Below are 20,026 nucleotides of genomic sequence, written 5' to 3' on the forward strand. Positions count from 1 at the left end.
AGCCCAAACTGCACCCTATATCCAGTGCTGGCACTTGTCCAAATGTCTCACAAAGCTGCAAACACACCTTTGGAAACACCAGCCTTTGGGTGACTTTACTAATACAAACTATGAGTACATTCCTCTAAGGAGCTCATTCCTGCAGGATCTAATCAGCCTTCCCATTTAATTTATTGAGAAATTTGTGACAATTTTCAGGCAATATAGTTCAAACCAAAGAAAAAACCCTCTCACTCCGATCCTGTGGGCTGTAATTATGTACTCCAGAATATCTCTTTCATTAGCATAGTTACCACAAAGCAGATCAGAAATATTTCTGTCAAGAACACATGATTTCTGCTAACATTTGAAAATCTGAGCATGTTTCTAGACTAAATGGAAAATTAACTTGGAATTAATGTAGGTGCCCCATCTCAGAGTCAAACAAAACACACAAATGAAAATATTTTTAAGCACTGCTGATAGCCATTCTGCTGTATGAAACACAACTCCATTTTGCTGGCTAGAGAAATACCAGCCTAGTGGATTTATTTTTGAATTTGGTTGAGCCACAGTCCTGTAGGGAGCCATAAACCTTTTGGTTCTGATGTTCAGCAATGAGAATCTGGTGGACAGAGTTTAGAGGGAAGGATATGACATAATTTAAGTGCATTGCTTTTGTGGAATTAGTCATTGTTGATCTAACTGCATCATCCTGGGAAAATCTAGCACATGCCTTAAACTACGCCTTCGCACAGATACAAGAATAATTTTTACAAATACTTAACTGCTTTTAAAACATCTAGGTTTTAAACAAAGGAGGACAGGGCAGGGAACGAAGGCCTTAGCTGTTTGACAGTACAGGATATAGAACCTTTCAGATCCTAATCCATGAGGGGATGTTTGCATCTGGCTCCATAATGGAGTTCACATGCCTGAATTAGATGCTGGCACTCCATGCATGTGTGTAAGTGAAGTAAAGTGCCTTGGAGGGGGATTCACAAAAGCTACTGTTTGGGGAGTTGCCTAAGCCAGCAAAATAGCAAAGGCTGAAGATTGCATCCTAAGTCCTAGCTTTCTTCTGGGTTTTAAGTGCTTTGTGGTGAATGAAGTACACAGGCACAAGTCCCTCCGCTCACAGCTCACAGCTCACAATCTTCTTTAGAAAGCAGGTGCCAAATTTTTCTTTCAAACTCTAAGCAACCATCAGCAGCTCAAGCACAGTCTTACTTGGGCTAAGGAACATTGGTCTAATTCTTCCTTTAGCAAAAGGCGCTTCTGAGGTTTGCATGCCCCTCCCTCTTGGGCATGCCTGAGCCAGCAGGCTACCGGCATCAGCCGGTAGATTTGGCACAGGTCGCAGCAGACCCAAAAAACCACAGGGAGGAGGGAAACCAATGATAGACTTTGTCTGAAAACCTGGGAAGTGTCCACAGGTAAACGAAGCCTTAACTCTGCACCCAGCACTAAGAAAGGCTTGTGCACTGGGACCAACGTGCCTTTGAGGAGGATTTCAGTGGTCTAACAGCTCAGGCATCAGCTTCTCAGGCCCTGGTAAGGGGCTTGGATTTCAGTTGTGGACTGAAGCGCTTTGATTTCCCCCACCAATCCTACATTGTCCCGTGCTTCCAATCCCAGCTCTACCTTGTAGTGCTGCAGGAAGCTGAAGATAGGCTGGTGTTCACCCTTGACCCAGTTGAGCAGCTTGGTAGCTGCACCTTTGTCAGTCTATTCCTTCATCCTGGCTGCAGCACAGATGAAATGCAAGTGCCGGCTCCCAGTGCAGATATTTTATAACTATTAATCCCCAGAGCTGAGCACTGACCATCTTTCCAATCTGTGCATTTGCTAGTCTCAGTCATCATGGGTCCAAATGGCTGCACTGAACATTTCAGATTGTTCTTCTTGAGCAGAGTTGAGAGATTTAAGTGAGTGACTGATAGTATTTGCTCCTCAGGGCTTGACTTTGCTCTCCTTTGGCCTCATTTGGGTTGTTCCAAGGTGACAGATGTGGTAATTTCAAGTCCTTTAAACCATAGTACATTGGATTGCATATAGGAAATTAATTCCATCCACTGACATTTTTGGAGTTCAAATGACTGTATATTTTCATGGATCCAAGATAAGTGTGTGTGAGTGTAATGGGGAGGGTCTTTGTGTGTGTGTGTGCTTCAGAAGTTTTTTTTTCCTTTGCTGTGCTTTTGAGGGGCATGGTAAACTCTTGCTGTAAGTATTTCCTGAATCAAACCTACATGGAGTATTTCACAACTCAGGCTGAAAATTTTTTTGGTTGTGTCCTGCTACCCTTATTTCTGCACTCGCAGAATGGGAAGTGGGTGGTACCTGTGGAGGCCTGTAAATGTTAACACTTGCTAACAAATAACAGCGACTTCAAGCTTTGTCTCTCTGCCCCTCCACTGATGTGTGCTTTTGTGCTGAAGGAGACTTGAGTAAGATGCATTTCTTACCTGCTACACAAGAGGAAAAGACAGAAGGTGTTTAGAAACAGATCTGTTCCTACATGACTCAGGGATGTGTGTGTGCAATTCAGCCATGACATTAGTGTAGAGGAGTTTTCAGTGATTTTCAGCCATGTTTTTTACGCAAGTGCCAGATGATGAAGGGACCTACATTGGTAGATCCACTGTCACCATCTAGCAACTTCTATCTTCATGTCTGCCCAGAGGTGGGACCCAGAACACAGATGGTCTTTCATGAAGTGAGTGTTTGGTTGTAGTTATTGTCATCTTAGTCTTTATCAAGAAAAGTAGCATATAAGTAAAATAATTTATCCATTTAGGAAATATGTTTGTGAGCTAAGACCTGCTTGAATTTTGTGAATGGAGTGTCAGGTCATGATTAGCACATCCTAACAAATATAATGATACTTGCAATATTAGACAATAAAATAGGAAAATAATTACTGCTAAATAATTTTAAAGCATGCTTCTGATTTCACTCCTGCTGGAGTAGTCTAGTATGTTTAACCTTCTAAGGCAAGATTATTTCTTCCACTGTTTGAGCAAAGGTAGGAAAAGCATGCAAAGGGCAGGAAATTTTTTAGTGGCAAATAACCATCCCAAAAAAATCATCTGAGAGGAAGTTTTTTCAAGAAAAATATTTTACAGACTTTTGTTACTGTTTTCATATCTCCCTTGGACTGGGACTTTGGGTTTCTAGGAAGTGGCAGAGGTAGAGCACAGCAAAAAAAAATAAGGCAGATAGGAGCTGCTCTTTTTCTTGACAGGCTCATCAAAGCAGAGTGAACGGAAATATTGTAAAATGGTAATGATTTGTCTCCAAAATAAAGTCTCCAAAGCCTCTTGCTTTTATTTTTAAAGAAAGGTCATGAAACAGCATGAGGGAAAGAGCCAAGAAGACACATTTTGTACATCATCAAAGTGAGAAAAGGAACAGAAATGCTGTGCCAGTTTCAGACAGAGGCAATCAAGCAAATTTTCTGGCAAGAAGGCAATGTATATTGTTGTTCCTGTTGCAATCCTGTGACTCCTGTTGTCACAGGATTGCAACAGGAGTCACAGAGAACAATAAATTATTTCAAATTAAGATCAGACCAAGTACCTCGGGAGTCCCACACAGATCTCTTGCTTTGTAGAGCAAGAACTTGCTGGACTGTTAAAGTAACCACTGCTCGGATTGCAAAGGCTGAAGTATGATTACTACAAAGGGGCACAAGAAATAAAATTTATTTATAACCAAAAGACTACAACTGAAAAACCTGTGCACACAGAATTAGGCTCTCTTTCTTAATGAGATTTAATGGTCTTGATTCCTTGATAGGGGTTAAAGGCTTCCTGTAGTGGATCACTGTAAAGCATTTAAATTTAATCGGTATGCATACAGTGCTAAAAAGAGCTAGAAAGTTCTACACCTTATAGAGGGTCCTGCTTCATCCTGATAATAAACAAGCTAAAACTTACCCCTTTCCGAAAAGCCATCCCTCCTGTCTGCTCCAGGCGCCCTAGAGCTGGCAGGAGCCCTCACCTCCCAAACTATCCCACAGCAGACCAGTGGCCACACCAGACATTAGCTGAGACAGACCCCTGACACCTTCCTTTCCAAAGCTGTGGCTGTGTTCTGTCCACCTATGACAGAGCAGCCTTTGCATCCCCAAAATAAAGGCACGGTGACAGTGCCCATGGCATGGCAGGATGTCACACCACACAGGGTGTTGTGAGTGGCTCACAGGCCATGCAGGGCAGGTCAGACCTCAAGTGGCACTAGTGACTAAAACAGTACTTGCTACAGCGTCGGGATCAAGAGAAGCCCAAGAGCAGCTTCTGGCCACTTTTCCCTTGTGTCCTTACGTTTGGCAGCAAGTGCACCTCAGGCTGAGAAGTCCAGCCTACAGAAATATTAACTGCAGACCCCTGTACTGCTTTACATAACACTTACACTAATAAGAAGACAGATTATCTTCCCTGCAACACTTGCAACAACCAGTCCCTCTCATGATCAAGAACACTTCTATAACCAGGATTTTTCTTTCCACTGCCATCTTTTGGGAAGTGTACAAGAAAAAGACACACTTCAGCACCTCTTTGTGTCTTGCAGGTGTCAATGAAGGGAATTTCTGCATGCACATCTAAGTTTTCCTAAAGGTGTTGAGATCTACTAATTCACAGAATGCTCCTTCTCCAAGCAATCCTTCAGACACAAGACATAAAATCCTAAACCATGCCATATCAGAATAAAATATATATAGATAGATTTAAGACTCAGTGCACCTTCACAAAGCTGACAAAATCTTTTTTTGCTTTTAGTACAGTAATTCAATTAATGAAATTAAAAACTAAGAGTTCTCTAACCAGTAAAACTGGTAGATATCCTTCAGAATAGCATTCTGGCACTTATGCATATTTAGCCAAAGATTGAGGATATACCTGAGTTTGTTAATTGTCGCAGAAAGAGACAGTCTTCTTCCCTCACTTCTGTCTACTCCCACACATCTGATGAGATGGAGCATTTCACTCACTAATAAGTTTAACAGTGGATTATTCACTTGTCATTTAGAAGCAATTGCTAGCCTGTGGCTTGTTCTCAAAACTGTAGCTGGCTAACCCAAGAGGTAGTGAAACGGAAACTCTTTACACTTCTACCTGTGAATATAATTCATAGCAGCACCGCTAGAGGCACCACTTTAGATTAAAACAGTAAAATGTTGTGATGCACTCTGCAAACTATTGTACCATACTAACACACAAACATTGTGTAATGAAAATTTGGGAGACTTCTACTGCAGGAAGCCAGCATAACCTACCCCAGGGCAGAGCAAGGCCAAGAATTATGAGTGACAGATGAGAAGGGAGGTTTCCAAAGCAAGCCTGCAGTTCCCTATTCATCCTGCGATGGAACCAGTAATCACTATAGTTCATTATCAACACCTCAAGGTTCAATCTACTGACCACACACTTCAGTCTGAAGTGCATCAACAGTTATTTGTCTTTGAATTATTTTGGGGTTAGTGGACTGGCAGTAGATGTGAAGCGTTCTCACCAAAACAAAACCCAAACCAACAACACCCTCACGAAATGGTTGGTTGACTATACAAGCACTTCCACGAGAACCAGCCTCCTTTCCAGTGTGTTGTGCATGGCAAACCCGTTGAATCTGATAAGGAGAATACCTTGGACACTGTCAGTGGCTGTGGCCTGTGGGAAGCTCCTTCTGCAGGGCTTGGTAGCAGCAGCCCTGCCAAGAAGGAGCCCTCAGCACAGTTCCCACATTGAACAAACAGCTGTGCTTGGACACATTGGCCGCCAGGCTGAGGCTCTGTGCCAGCAGCACGATTCCGTGCCGATAAGTGGGGAGGTGGCTCTTCACTTTGATCACTTTGTGTGTTCCACATTACTGGGTCTGGCTTTGTGCACCGGTCACTGCCCTTGGCTGAATGGGGGATTGAGTGGCAGTCATTTAAGTGTCTCCATCAAATCTGCCTGCCACAAAGACTTCAGGCAAATTGCCCAGAAGACAGCATTAGGCAGAGGATTTGAGTGCATGCCGTATGGCAGAGAACAGGAAAACATATTCAAAGGCAGGTATTTGCTAAATCCTACCTATAATTAATTCTAATCCTATAATTAAAGTCGCATGCCTTTCTGCAAACATTCCCCCATGTTGGACCTTCCTCCCCAGCCTGAGGTCGGGCACCAATCTGTGCAAACAAATACATGCCACCAAGAAAGAGAGCTGCATCCCTGGGGACTATGGTCACCCTGCCCATGGTGCCCAACTTTCTGATCCTTGTCACAGCTTTCTGCCATATGACTCAAAGTAGCTTTCAGGCATTTTCCAGCAAACAGCATCTGGACCAGACCCTCAAAATCACGCAAGAGATGAACCCGCCTGGAAATCACTTACCAGTGCCAAGCATCTTAACATCATCATAGATTGTGAGCTTCGTGTTTGTGCTGAACCAGCAGAGGCCTGTGCATGGGAGTTGGGGTTGTGATGATGTGTAACTTATCATGCCCAGATTTGCAGAGAGATGAGGAGATGCCTACCTGAGCCCACATAGCCCAAGAAGGCATACAGCCCACTGGGCATGAGGAGGAAGACTAGAGGCAAGATAAATATGTCTGCATGGGCTAAAAATGTCCTTCTCATTGTAGCTGCTTTCATTGGCAGGGTGTGTTTTCATACACAGGCACACATAAATACCTGCACACAAGCAACAGATACAGGCCCACATGCAGATACACTCTGTTTGAAAGTAAGAAACTGGGGAAGCCCAAGGGTGCCATTTTCATACAGAAGGCTGGGTGATCATCCAGAGAGAGCACACACATGAATGTGTTTGCGGATAAACTGGAGCAGAGGCAGGTGCTTTATTTTTGGAAATGCATTTATAAATGGATAAACAGAGACCTCCCCAGGCATTGCAAGAAAAGATCGTATCATTACCAGTGAAGCCAAAGACAGCTTATGGATGACCACTGGTTTTTAAGATGAAGCCATTTATTTAGATATTATCGCACTTCTCTAAGAAAGAAGCTCTAGGCACCATTTTGAATTTAAAAAAACCTAGAAACAAGCATCTGCCACATGTTGAACATTCCCCATTAGCAGCAGGTTTATGCATGCATGCATTTTAAAATGTTTATTATGACAATGCTTGTTATGACTGCCTTAGATTTAGTAAATACCACATGATAATCAGATACAGTTGTTAGACCTTGAGCGAAATATGATTTAATTTATTTTTAACATACTGAACAATAGCTATTTCTTGGTAATCTAAACTGAACACAGACACTTGCGACTACTTTGTTTCCTTGGAGGGGACAGTGAAAAGGAGGGAGGGGAAAAAAAATAAACCTGATCTCTGTGGGAGAGTTTCTCAAGAAGCAAAAAGGCAGGATTACATTTACCATAAATCCTACTTTCCTCCCTACTGAATGCACAAGCCCTTATAGACACTTTAGCAAGGTAAATTTTTCACCTACTGAAGAAACAGGTATTGCCTTCAGTGAAGCTTTAGGTACTGTTACAAGCAAAATGGTGCAGGACCCCAAACATGCTGGAACATAGATCAACCACCCTGTGCCAGTAGCATGGCTGTGTCCTTGCCCAGGGGCTGTGCTTCCCTGTACTGTCCTCCTGCTCTTCACTGCTGAAAATAAGATTAAATCAGTGCAGCTAGTGTTAATTTGGGTTACAAAACAGGTTAGCTTTCAGAGGAAAGCCATCTCAAGGTATATTTGGTTCCTTCACTCCCTGCTTTTATGTGGAATATTATTGAATTGGCAAAAAAATAAACCCCCTACACTAGTGTTTAATTAGTTTGCTGGCAAACTGGAAAACATCTGTCCAAATGACGTAAAGACTTAATTGGCACAGAAAGACAGAAATGTGGCAATGTGCGCATTAAATGGCACTTGAGCATGTACAAAATTATTTGGCATGCAGAAGGTTTTGTTTTTTCCTGTACATGAAAACACAAGTTTCCACTAAAATTCAGTCTCTGTACAGTACAGGGTACCCTCAGACCTCTTCAGAAAGTACTCACTGACTGACAGGTTAGTCCCCAAATGATCCAGAGATTAATTTAATGAAATCCGGAAATGATCCAGAGTTAATGATCCAGAGATGAATTTAAGTTGTGATGAAGTTTTAAAACAGTGTATTTGAAAACTGTGAACAAGAATGTGCTGGGAAATTCACTGCTCAAGTCGGTTATACTTTGCAGCACCAGTGCTGAGAACAACAATCAACATTTGCTTGATTCTCATATCTGAAAACACCCCACCCTTGAAGTCACAACAGCTATTCATTGGATATGAATAGCTTAGTTTGCTATAGAAACTAAAGCCTAGATAGCTGCTCTTCTAATTTCGTGATTAGAATTCTTCCAGAAAAGGTAGCTAGCTAACAGAATTGGTTTACAAATGCCAACACACCCCTCCCCAGTTTATAAACCCAGTGCTTTAATCCAATGCTTTTCATGTGGTGGAGACCTTAAGAAAGACATGTATTTGCTGGGGGGGTGGGGAGGGGGAGGGTGCATACATTTGCAAGCACAAATCAATCAGCAGTTTAAGGGATCTGCAGTGTAGAAAGCAGGGACAGGATAGGTACTTGTTCCCAAAGTAGCACTAAAAATGAAAATAGAAAAATAAAGTGCTATCACTATGTGAGGAGTTCAGTTCTCTCTTATAAGCCCTTCTGTGACATTTCTTGAGCTGCCATGTACCTCTGGGTATGAACTGGGGCCTGCCAGTGGAAACCCCCCAGAGAGCAGCTGTGTACCTCACCCACCAGCTCTCTGCAATGCAGTGGGGCTGCTCTTTATGCACCTCAACACCCTGTTTGCCATTTCCATTACATTATATTGCTCTTGCATGTCTCTGTGTGACAGACACTTTAGTGAGGTGTATAATGCTCCTGGGGGATTGGATACACCATTGTAGATACTTGGTAACAGGATCTGTTTTCAAGGTCACCCCAGAAGTCACCCTAACCACTTCTGATCTCAAGACATAACCATGCTGGAGAAATTAGCTTCTTATCATCAATTTTATTTAGTAGCACTCTTCTGTGAACAAAATCTCCAGAGTCACTAGGATTTTTATTCTGCAGCACTCATTTTCTATGTGGAAACCAGAGCACTAGCAAGGCCATCCCCCCCGTGCAGTGGGGAACTAGTCCCTACAGCTTTAGGCAGCCTCTGTGGAAAGGACCACAGGGATAAGATTTCAGGTCACTGAGATCTACTCATGCCTTCTGCCTGTTTGGGAAATACAGCAATTCAAAAGCAAGGGGTCATAAATTAAGCCCACAGGGGTAGTCCCTGGGTGAGTATCTTAGAAGGTCTCAGACAACCCAACCTTGGTTGTAGAGTGATGATTTTCCTGTAAGAACCAATAAATCAAGGTCTAGTTTCCACTCTTTGCAAGACCACCTATGATTTCAAGTCCAAAGTGGATGGGCATCACTCTTTCCATACATTCTTTACGTAATTATGCTAAAACAGCCATTATTTCTTCACACCAATTTAAGAATTATGACTGCTGGTGCATTTTGTTTTGTCTCCTGTTTCTGCTGACAAACTCAAATAGCCAGAGGAAGGTCCTTTACAGTTTTCTCAGGAGAACAGCTCTACCAAAGAGATTATTGAGAAATGTTCTCACTCAAGCTTTGCCTGTAAAAATGTGTCTTTTCAGGGATTCTCTCTCAGCCACAGAGCCAACCAGCTGCCTTCACACACAAGCAACCGAACACTGTGGTTTAGGATAATGTTCCTTCACCCTGAAGTGTCTTGTCCCACCTTACGTAAAGCAAAATGTTTGCTGTGGCTTAATCTGAATGGTGCAAAATGACATGTCACATTGTGGGAAAGCTTAGTGGCTCCTCTCCTCCATCTTCCTTTCAACATGCAAAGTTACAGTAAAACTTTGCTTTCTCCAAGCCTTTGGCTTCTCTAAAGGTGTACTCATGCACTTATTAATCTGCCACAAATACACAGACACATTCCTATTGCTTTCTGACAAAAACCCTGGAAAATTCCAATCCAAAGCCAAATTATTGCTCCACCAACAGTCACCTTGAAAAGCATGTCAGATTGCATTACATTAATGCATTTGGAGGTGATCCCTAAATTGCTGGTATTTGGGTGAAGGGGGTGGGAAGTCTTACACTTTGGCTGCATCTTCAAAACAGGTTTTTCTCCTTCTCACTCTCCTTGATTTCTGTCACCACCAGGAAAGCATCTCATTTTGCTGTTCAGAAGCTCTGGAGGACCTTTCCAACATTTCCAACAGGATCTACAGGCCTCTTCTGAAAACCAAAAGCAAGATTTTCAGTAGCTTTTAGGCATTTAAAGATGCCCATAGTGAATGGGTTTCACTAGGAAACTAGTGAGGTCTTCAAACTAGAGCTGTGAACCCAGGCATTCAGAAACAAACTGCATGGCAGAAAAAACACACCTTCAACTTCTCTCAGTGCATAAATAACCTTTTAGAGAAGCTGAGTAGGATGCGAGGCAATGAGCAGAAACTCTGAAGGACTATCCCTGGCATCTCTCATGCTTTTGAGCAGGCTTTCCCTGTAGTGATGGTATCTGACAGCAATAATCCAGCAGCAGCACATATGACTCTACCACATCTCTCATCGAAACTAATTTTGTCTGATCCCTCCTTCCTCTGGGAGCAGGGGGAGATGAGCTGGACAGACAGTACCAAACACAGGCTGTGTCTCCAGTACCTGCAGCAGACTACAAGCCCCAGACAGCTCACGAGGCCACAGGGGATGCTCTGACCTCGTCCCACAAAGATGTCAGCCAAGTCCCATCTAGCCCAAGGTTGTTCAGCAAATAAACTCCCACCTTCCACCTCAGCTAGTCACAGCCACCAGCCCAAGCCAAAATCAATACATGAGAAGCAATCTGTCATTTCCAGGCCACACTGGCTCGGTTATGGATGAGTCAAAAAACACTACAGGAAACACAGATGTGGTGAGATCATCTTTCTCTCTGGAGCCTTCCTATCTCTACAAGTCTTGCCTGATCTCCCTCAAAATTTCCATGTGCATACACAAAACCATCTCGTGTACCTTGTGCCTGTTCCAGCGCAGGTGCATTGTGTGATGCTTGGCAGGGCCAGGCCAGCCTGGCACAAGCAGCAGGAGGCCGAGTTCACCCTGAGCTGCAGGCAGGCTGGTGTCTCCTGTAGGAAAGTTTTTTCAATTATTTCAAATGCCTCCCACTCACACACAAAGTCCATGTTTTGTAATAAAAACAAGAAGAAAATCTCATCCAAAGGAATTTTACCTACTCCCCCTTCTACTTACTCCACTGAAGTTATCTTTTTTAAAAAAACAATCCCCCCAAAACCGGCCACCGGAACAACAAAGTAGCCAAGATGCTAAATTAATAACCTCATTCTTTAAAATCGACCTTGCCCTTCATACTAACAGGTTTCCAAAACCATCCTATATCATCCAGTATAATTTTTTAAAGGTTTCACTGAATTTCTCCCTTCATACAGATGTTTTTTTCGTTTGAGAGAGAGGCAGAGAGTAGTGCAAATTTTCCAGTAACTGGGACTTTCCCCTACAAACTTAGGTAGGCATTCAGTTACAGGGAGGCAAAGGTGTTGCAAGTTACTCCTGTACAAAAAGGAAAAGGAAGGCCAAGAAAGACAAGGGGGGACATATTCCTGCCTCCCCCATTCCCCCCACCAAAAAACCCCAAAAGTTTGCTTAGGTTCCATGTGCCCAGATGAAGCTGCAGTGGGTTAGTTCAGTCACTCCACCCCAGCCAATGATCATGCACAGGCTGTCCTCTCACTCCAAAGCTTACCAGTGAGCTTTAATCAGAAATACCACATCCCAAGGCCCTAATCCTTTAGCTCACAGCAGCAAAGCCAACTGTGAACTAAAAGCCACATTAAACTCACCGGAGGAGAGTTTAATGTGGCTTTTAAACAGTTGCTCATCCTTGTTCAGCAAAGCATTTCAAATGAAATGCTTTGCTGAACAAGGATGAGCAACTGTGTTTGGGCTTTAGTTACCTTACTCCTGTACATCTTGGCTCTGGCTTTCTTTGCCACATGGCAGCTGATTAGTCCAAGAATTCCTGGGAGGGAAAGTGATTGTAGAAACTCAGCTGTGCAACGTGCTCCATCTAGTGTTTATTTGTAGCATTTCATTTTTTAGAAAGGTTTGGTTTGCTGTTAACACATATTTCCATCTTTCCTATAGTTTGTATGTCTATAGGTGATCATTGTTGAAAATAACCTGCTGCTTATTTCAACTACACCATTTTGATCTAGCCTCCACTTACACCGTCAGTAATAATTATACACTGATTTCCATTTAGAGATTAAATCTCATAGAGCAAAATGAAGGGGAAGTGTTTTAAAAGAGCAGCAAGGGTTTCCTCAGGTGCTTTGCTAACACCAAGTGAATGGAAAACATCAGGCAGGAGTAAAACATAAATCCTGGAGGGCACACAGGGAAAAGTTTCTCCCCATAAATGATACTTCCCAGACATGAGGACACAGTGCTGAGCCCTTTTGCTGAGTGAGCCCTTTTACTGAGCTACGTTTTTATCCTCTATGTCAAGCCAGGCTGCTGGAGAAGGACAGAAAAATAAGCAGGTGACACAAGGCCATTGCTGCCTCTTCAGGCTACCCTCATCACACCAGAGCACAGCAGCTGCTGGGAGCAAGTCCTGACAAGTAGTTTGGCAAAGCCCTGGAGCACAAATGACCTGGAAATGCACCCAGGTGGGGTGCAAGGCATTTTTGCATGGTAGAAAAAAGGGACAGTGGCAACAGCCATCAGGCTTGGCAACTGCCATGTGTATTTGGAAAGGGCAGGACTTGCGTGCCAGATTTGGCTGTGGGCCAAAATACTTCAACACACAAGAGTCTCTTTTTAACACAAGGTGTCCCCTAATTTGCATTACTTGAGGGAGTTCCTGGTTCCTAATTTGCTGTTCAGCTGATGGTAATGCCCTTAACTGTAAAAAGAAAAGCCAACAACAGGTGGGACCAGAAGTCCCAAGATAACATTTTAATAAAGAAGTAAAAGAAAGAAAGCCCAACCCCATTCTGTTGTGTTAGCACGACTGGAGAGGTGCTGGGATGGACCACCTTGCAATGGGCCAGGATCTGCAGCGGGGAAGACCTTCAGAAAATAGCTGTAGTATATGATATAGATAATTCATGCTTTGTGAACTGTATAAAAATTATAAAGGTCCAACCATGCTTCTGACCCCCATGGCCAGAAGCAGGGCTTTCTTTTCGAAAGATTTCCCAGACAATCATGACCATTAACGAATGAATGAGTCCTTCCTGGGTGATCATCGACCATCTCCCAAGAATGTCCAGAACATTCACCGAACACAGTGACATCCTGGCTACGACTGAGAAGAGGACTATATTTCAAGGAGCCTGGACAGCCATCCAAACCTATGGACTGACTTTTGTATGGGACTGTATCTGTATAGTTCCCGTTATACATATGTAGGAACTTACAGAAATCTTAAGTCATTTCTGCTCCAGGCAGAATAGACTGTATATAAGCTGGCTATCTGGAGCAGTTGGTGTGACACTCTGGGGAGACACTGACACTACGTTGGTCTGACCCAAGTTCACCCAGCATCAAAGTCCGGAGTTGATGCTGTCTTGGCTGTGGCGGTTTTATAATATTCTATTTTTTTTTGATAGTCGGTCTAATAAATTTATACAATTTTTTATAAATTTGGCTACTGATTTATCATTTACAACATAGTTGAACATTCCCAGAGGAAGGCTTGGGTTGGCTGATCCTACCTGGAGTGGTGGCAGCCTAACCAAGCCCACTCTTTCTGGGAGGAGGCCAAGAGGATCCAGCCCAGCTAAGAGGAGAGCTGGCATGGACCTATGATAGAAAAAGACACCCCTTGGACACTGCAGCCACAGGGTACAATCCCAGGCACAGATTTAAGCTCAGAAACAGAGCTTTCATTGCTGTGGAAAGCAGAAGGGCAACTGACAATACTCCTAAATGTGTTCTCCTTGGGCAGAACACATTTAGGAGATCCCCACATCCCCTGCCTGCTCTTCCCGTGCGCCAGAGCTTGCAGCAGAACTCCCCAAAGCTCAAGTGAGAAGGCAGAAACTGGGAGCAGGCCCCTGTGTGGAGTAACCGCAGAGAGCTCCTCTGTGGCAGCAAAAACTAAATACATAGAAGGGCATTTGCTGTAATAGCACTGCTTGATTAGACCCTCCAATAAATCAGATATAGGCCTGCTGCCTCCAGGGCAGCACACAAACCAGGGCTACTTCTCAGAGATTTAGTTCCAGTTTGCTGCAGAAAATAAGAACAGCTTGCCCTAATGAGGAATGCACAACATGAAAAAACATCTTTCAACTGTGTGTTTTGTGGTGGTTTTCACAGGTGATGGTCATGCTGCTCTTTCCCATGAAGCTGCTGGCAGTGACTGTCACTGTCTACCTAGAGATGGTGAGGTCTGCTCAAGGTGGTGCCTACTATGGGATCAAGCAGCTGCCACCTCAAGTGCCCCAGTACCAACCCCTTGGACAACAAGTACCTCACATGTCGCTGGGCAAAGAAGGCATCCCAATGCAGCACCTCGGCAAGGAGGTGCCCCGCATGCTCTACGGGAAGGAGTACCCCCATCTGCCCCAGTACAGGAAGGAAGTCCCGCAGATGCCCATGCTCGGCAAGGATATAGGTCCCAAGAAAGAGAAAGGTAGGTCAGCATGTCTGTCTCCATTCTTGCACGGTCCCATCTAGCGTGCCAGAGCACTGTTTGCCATGGGGAAATTGAACACTGGAGCAGGCTGCTGCTGCAGGCTGGGCACAAGGGCTGGCCAGGCTCATACCTGGACACAGGTGGACGAAACAGGTTCACGGGAGCTGTGGGGTAGCTCAGGGTCACAAGCACAAGACCACAATCATCCTCTGGGCTGCAGCACAGCCTCTGAGCAACCCTACCTGCAATGAGCCTCCAGCATACAGGTTTGCTCAGGTGCTGTTCAACTCTAGGAAAAACCTTGTTGTTCCACCTGTTTGTAGAAGACCCTCTGATGGGGTTTCAAATGATGGCTCAGAGTCCTGTCTGGATCTGCTCCCACTCTCACTGGAACAAGCAGACATATGAACTAAGAGCCCCAAAGTTTAAATTTATGTGAACATCACCGTTTTGTCTCACTGTCCAGACCCTGTGATTTTGAGGTTTGCAGATAAAAACATACAATTGCTCTACAGACTCCGGAGTCCGCTTTCTGTAGGTTATTCATGGGTGTAACAGAGGCATTGAAAATACAGAGGATTAATGCACAGGTCTGCACATAAAATCACTTTCCCTATTCAGTAAAGAAGTTTGGACAGTATTAAGGTATTTAAGAAAAAAAAAAAAGTCCAAAATACAAAGGGTGACCAGGAACACTCAGTGTCATAAAATCCTTGTGAGGACTACCAGGATCTGTGCAACTGCACACAAATTGGGTAACTTTGTCTTACTGAGGCCCCAGCTAACCACAGCCTCCACTGACTTCAGAGGGAAATGGAAGATTTCAGGGCCTATTTTTGAAGTGTCTGAACAAGCACCACTGGCTGTAGTAAAATCAACCTACCTCACGAGCAAAGATTTTTGATGTGCATAAAACACAACATGTGCAGAGAGGGAAGGTTTCTGCCTCCCATAAAGCAGAGGTCTGTCCTCAAACCTCATCTCTTGTCCTTCCCCAAATCTCTCACTTCTTTACACATTTTAGAGCCAGAGTTTCCATTAACCCAAAAAGCAGCAGCTTGAAAAGCAACCAACCCCAGCAGCAACTTCCCCACCCTGACCTGCAATGATAAGTGGTGACATACACAAAATGTGGGTTTCAACAATAAAAACCTTTTGCAAAGTGTTTAGAAGAGCCATAACTAGACATGGCTATAACAAAAGAGCAATACTGATTAAGGCTGCAGGTTTCCAGTAATACTCTAATGGGAACCAAAGCCCTGGGGAAAATACAGACACATCCTATGTATAAACTTTTTACTAATACAGTCTTATTTAATTGATCTTGCTTATTTACACCCCTCCAGAAAAAGCCCTTTTATGCCAAGATTCCTCCCACAGCACAAGAGCGCCGAGTTTCCTTCAAAAACTCTTAAAGGTAGATTGATCGACTGCAATGTGGGACAAAAAGCAGATTTTGCTGTTTAAGACTGTATAGGCAGAAAACACCACCAAAGCACAAATGGCTTTTACATATGATGCACAGTAATTACTTGGTGGTAACAGAAGCATGCATGGAAGTCCGGAGTATGAAAAACAGTAACATCTTCTTAATTCTAAACATCAGCAAGTAACTCGCTAGCTGTCTCTGTCTACCACAAAACCAAAGGCATCATTAAAACAATATTCAATTCAAAACTGCCTGTTTTTTGAAGGATGCGACTGCATTCACCTTTTATCTCTCTCTCTCCCCTTTCTTCTTTTCTTCCCAGAAATTCCCATGCGCAGTCTGAGGGGTGAGCAAGGTCCCCCAGGTGAGCCTGGACCAAGAGGGCCACCAGGGCCACCAGGATTACCAGGTCATGGTGTACCAGGAGCCAAAGGAAAACCAGGCCCGCAAGGATACCCAGGAATTGGAAAGCCGGGCTTGCCAGGGATGCCAGGAAAACCAGGGGTCATGGGGCCCCCAGGGCCAAGAGGGGAGATGGGGCCAAAGGGGGAGATTGGGCCCATGGGGATTCCCGGACCACAAGGACCACCAGGGCCTCATGGGCTTCCTGGCATAGGGAAGGCAGGTGCTCCAGGGCTGCAGGGGCAACCAGGGCCAAAGGGTGAGGCTGGGATGAAGGGGCCACCAGGAATCCCTGGGATCCCAGGGCCAAAAGGGGAAAAGGGGGTTGGGATCCCAGGTTTGCCAGGTCTGAAGGGTCCACCTGGGCTGCCTGGTCCCCCCGGCCCCGTGGGACTGCCAGGGGTTGGCAAACCTGGCATGGTTGGCTTCCCTGGCCCACAGGGACCCCTGGGCAAACCTGGACCCCCAGGAGAGTTGGGGCTGCAGGGGCCTCCAGGGCCCCCCGGGATCCAAGGCCCTCCCGGCCCACCTGGTATTGGCAAACCAGGCCAGGACGGCGTGCCCGGCCAGCCTGGCTTCCCGGGTGGCAAAGGGGAGCAGGGATTGCCAGGCCTGCCGGGGCCTCCCGGCCTCCCTGGGGTTGGGAAGCCGGGCTTCCCTGGGCCCAAAGGGGAGCGAGGTGTGGGTGGTCTGCCTGGGCCCCTGGGGCCGAAGGGGGAGAAGGGGCACGCGGGGCCACCTGGTATGGGAGGGGCACCAGGGGAGCCCGGCCAGCCAGGACTGCCAGGCATAACAGGCCCCCCGGGGGCCGCCGGTTTCCCAGGACCTAAAGGGGAGGGGGGTGCCATAGGGCCACCAGGACCAGTCGGCCCCAAAGGGGAACCTGGCCTGCAGGGTTTTCCAGGAAAGCCAGGCTTTCCTGGGGAAGTGGGGGGCCCGGGGCTGCGGGGTCTGCCGGGCCCCACAGGACCCAAGGGGGAAGCTGGACACAAAGGCTTGCCAGGGCTGCCGGGTGTCCCGGGGCTTGTGGGACCAAAGGGTGAGCCCGGGCTCCCTGGAGCGCAGGGGCTTCAGGGCCCCTTGGGCATCCCGGGCATTGCAGGTCCCAGCGGTCCCATCGGCCCCCCTGGGCTGCCAGGGGCGAAGGGCGAGCCAGGCATGCCCGGCCCCCCTGGCTTCCCTGGGATAGGCAAACCCGGTGCTGTGGGGCTGCAAGGACCCCCAGGAAAGCCTGGGGCGCTCGGTCCTCCTGGCCAGCCAGGTCTTCAGGGGCCACCAGGCCCCCCTGGGCCGCCAGGTCCCCCAGTCATCATCCCGCCCACTCCACCAGCTGTGGGACAGTACCTGCCTGAGGTAGGACCAGGGATAGACGGCTTGAAGCCACCCTACAGCTACAAGGGCAAGAAAGACAAGGCTGGCGGCATTGTCTATGAGATGCCTGCATTCACAGCAGAGCTTCTCATGCCCTTCCCCCGCGTCGGGGTGCCTGTGAAGTTTGACAAGCTCCTGTACAACGGCCGGCAGAACTACAACCCCCAGACAGGGATCTTCACATGCGAGATCCCCGGTGTCTACTATTTCGCCTACCATGTCCACTGTAAAGGCGCCAACGTGTGGGTGGCGCTGTACAAGAACAACGAGCCACTCATGTACACCTATGACGAGTACAAGAAAGGCTTCCTGGACCAGGCTTCAGGCAGTGCCGTGGTGCAGCTAATGCACGGAGACAAGGTTTATGTTCAGATGCCATCTGAGCAGGCGGCAGGACTCTATGCCGGGCAGTACGTTCATTCATCTTTTTCAGGGTATTTATTGTATCCCATGTGAAACAAAACAGACACACACACACGCTACACACACAAAAAATCAAAACCTTTCTCCTCTGCTTCTAACTTTTATACAACAAAAGGCGCATTTTATGACCATTTTGGACCATCTTGTACAAGAACAAAAATAATAAATACAAAGTTTAACATTATGCACAGCTAGTTATAAAAAAAGGTGTGGTGAACATATCTAAATACGTGTATCAGGTTCATAAACAGTTGTTTTGCACCCAAGAGGGACATATTAGCTGTACATTATATATTTCTGCAATGCCATGCTTACTTAATTTCATTCACAGTAATTCAGTACTAAAGTTCAAATCAGTGTATGTCACTCACTCACTGTTTTTATGAGATGAAAAACAGTGACTTAAAGCAGAGTAGGGCAGTCTCTAATTATATTTAAAAAATTGAGAGGCTTTTTTGTCTGGGTGGGGGTTTTCTTGAATTTTTTATAGCAGGTCTACCTGGCAAGCAAAGGTTCCCTTAGCTGGAGACTTTTATTTCCCTTCCCCTGGGATAAAATCCTGCACGTGTGGGTTTTTTCCTGAACAATTTATTTATTATGGAAGAGGAATCCTGATGGCATGACCATTCCCCCTGAGCCTTCTCTCCAGCAGTCACTGGACCTAAAATGTCACCAGTGCCTCCAGCAGGCACTGTTTTCACCTCCAAATGCCACAGCACTTAAAATGTCTCCGTCCTCTATTCACACAGCTCAAGCAGATGAGGTAAATCTCCCCCATTTACTTGTGCCATGTCACTGAGACATTTTGGCCAACACATGGCAATACTGCAGGGTGGCATAAATTTGCTTAGATTTCTGTGCTTGTACCAAGAACCTATTTAGCTTGTCAGAAGAAACAACCTATTCTGCCACTCAGCAAAAGCTGGATCAGTTTGCTCTTCACTGACTAGGCAAAGCGAAATTAGCTTTGTTTGCTTAACAGATTTGTTGCTTGAGATTGACCAATAACTTTACTGGCAATACTGATCAGGCAAATTTATCCAAGAACTTGGTTCTATCTAAAAACTGATTTCCAATCCTTATTTATATGTTACCAGTTGTCAAGGAGAACCTGCAGGCCTCAATACTTTTCTGTACTTGAGGACAGCGACTTCTGTGCACGAAGTCTTTGTCTGCTCATCAGTGGTGCTAATCTCACGTCAAAAAGTGTTCTGTTTCCAAAGGGCAGTGGACCTTGCTGTGGTTCCTTGTACAGTGCTGCACATCACACATGGCTGCGCTAGTTCAAGGAGTTAAGTGCTCATCACTTCTTCAATGTCTTTAGCTACCGCTACTGCTTTTGATTCAAAAATGAACTAGATTTTTTCATGCAGAACTAAGATTGGATTTAACTGGCATGACCATTATTTAAATGCAGAGTTTAATGGAGTCTAACATTGACTAAGGACTCCAGTGATATAATGTGGTGCTTTCTCTCAGAAGTTTTATGGAATGGTGGCAGGAATGGACGAACAGTTTACCAGACAATGGTGACTTCAGTATGTTCCTAGAATACATGAGATATGTCAAAAGCAAATAATTTTGTATTTAAAATTTTTGTACTGATTTGAAAGAAATATCTTACTAAATATCTTTAAAAATATAACCAAAAACCAATTCTGTCTTCATTCAGAACTACCAGAAGGAACATGCATCCTGCT

The 20,026-nt window shown here is 45.2% G+C and overlaps 2 protein-coding genes across 6 annotated transcripts in view; one reads left to right on the plus strand and one right to left on the minus strand.

Annotated features, from left to right (window-relative positions):
* Positions 1-18,510, plus strand: part of COL8A1 (collagen type VIII alpha 1 chain) — an 84,993-nt gene extending 66,483 nt beyond the window's left edge. For 3 of the 4 annotated variants that reach the window (XM_050976300.1, XM_050976305.1, XM_050976312.1), the window contains 2 exons: positions 14,383-14,698; positions 16,453-18,510. In XM_050976300.1, the coding sequence (XP_050832257.1) occupies positions 14,386-14,698; positions 16,453-18,359 (2,220 nt within the window). In that variant the 5' untranslated portion in view covers positions 14,383-14,385 and the 3' untranslated portion in view covers positions 18,360-18,510. Of the gene's footprint in view, positions 1-11,997; positions 14,699-16,452 lie in introns of those variants that run through there. The other variant, XM_050976317.1, reaches the window with a different exon arrangement.
* Positions 1-20,026, minus strand: part of ST3GAL6 (ST3 beta-galactoside alpha-2,3-sialyltransferase 6) — a 167,180-nt gene that overhangs the window by 102,188 nt on the left and 44,966 nt on the right. Inside the window, exons 12-13 of one of the 2 annotated variants that reach the window (XR_007777905.1) lie at positions 11,050-11,162; positions 10,135-10,275 (exon numbers count right to left, since the gene is read on the minus strand). The gene's annotated coding sequence lies outside the window, so the exon portion shown is untranslated. Of the gene's footprint in view, positions 1-8,996; positions 10,276-11,049; positions 11,163-20,026 lie in introns of those variants that run through there. The other variant, XR_007777904.1, reaches the window with a different exon arrangement.

The sequence above is a fragment of the Serinus canaria genome, chromosome 1 (genome assembly GCF_022539315.1).
Source record: "Serinus canaria isolate serCan28SL12 chromosome 1, serCan2020, whole genome shotgun sequence".
Taxonomy (NCBI): Eukaryota; Metazoa; Chordata; class Aves; order Passeriformes; family Fringillidae; genus Serinus; species Serinus canaria.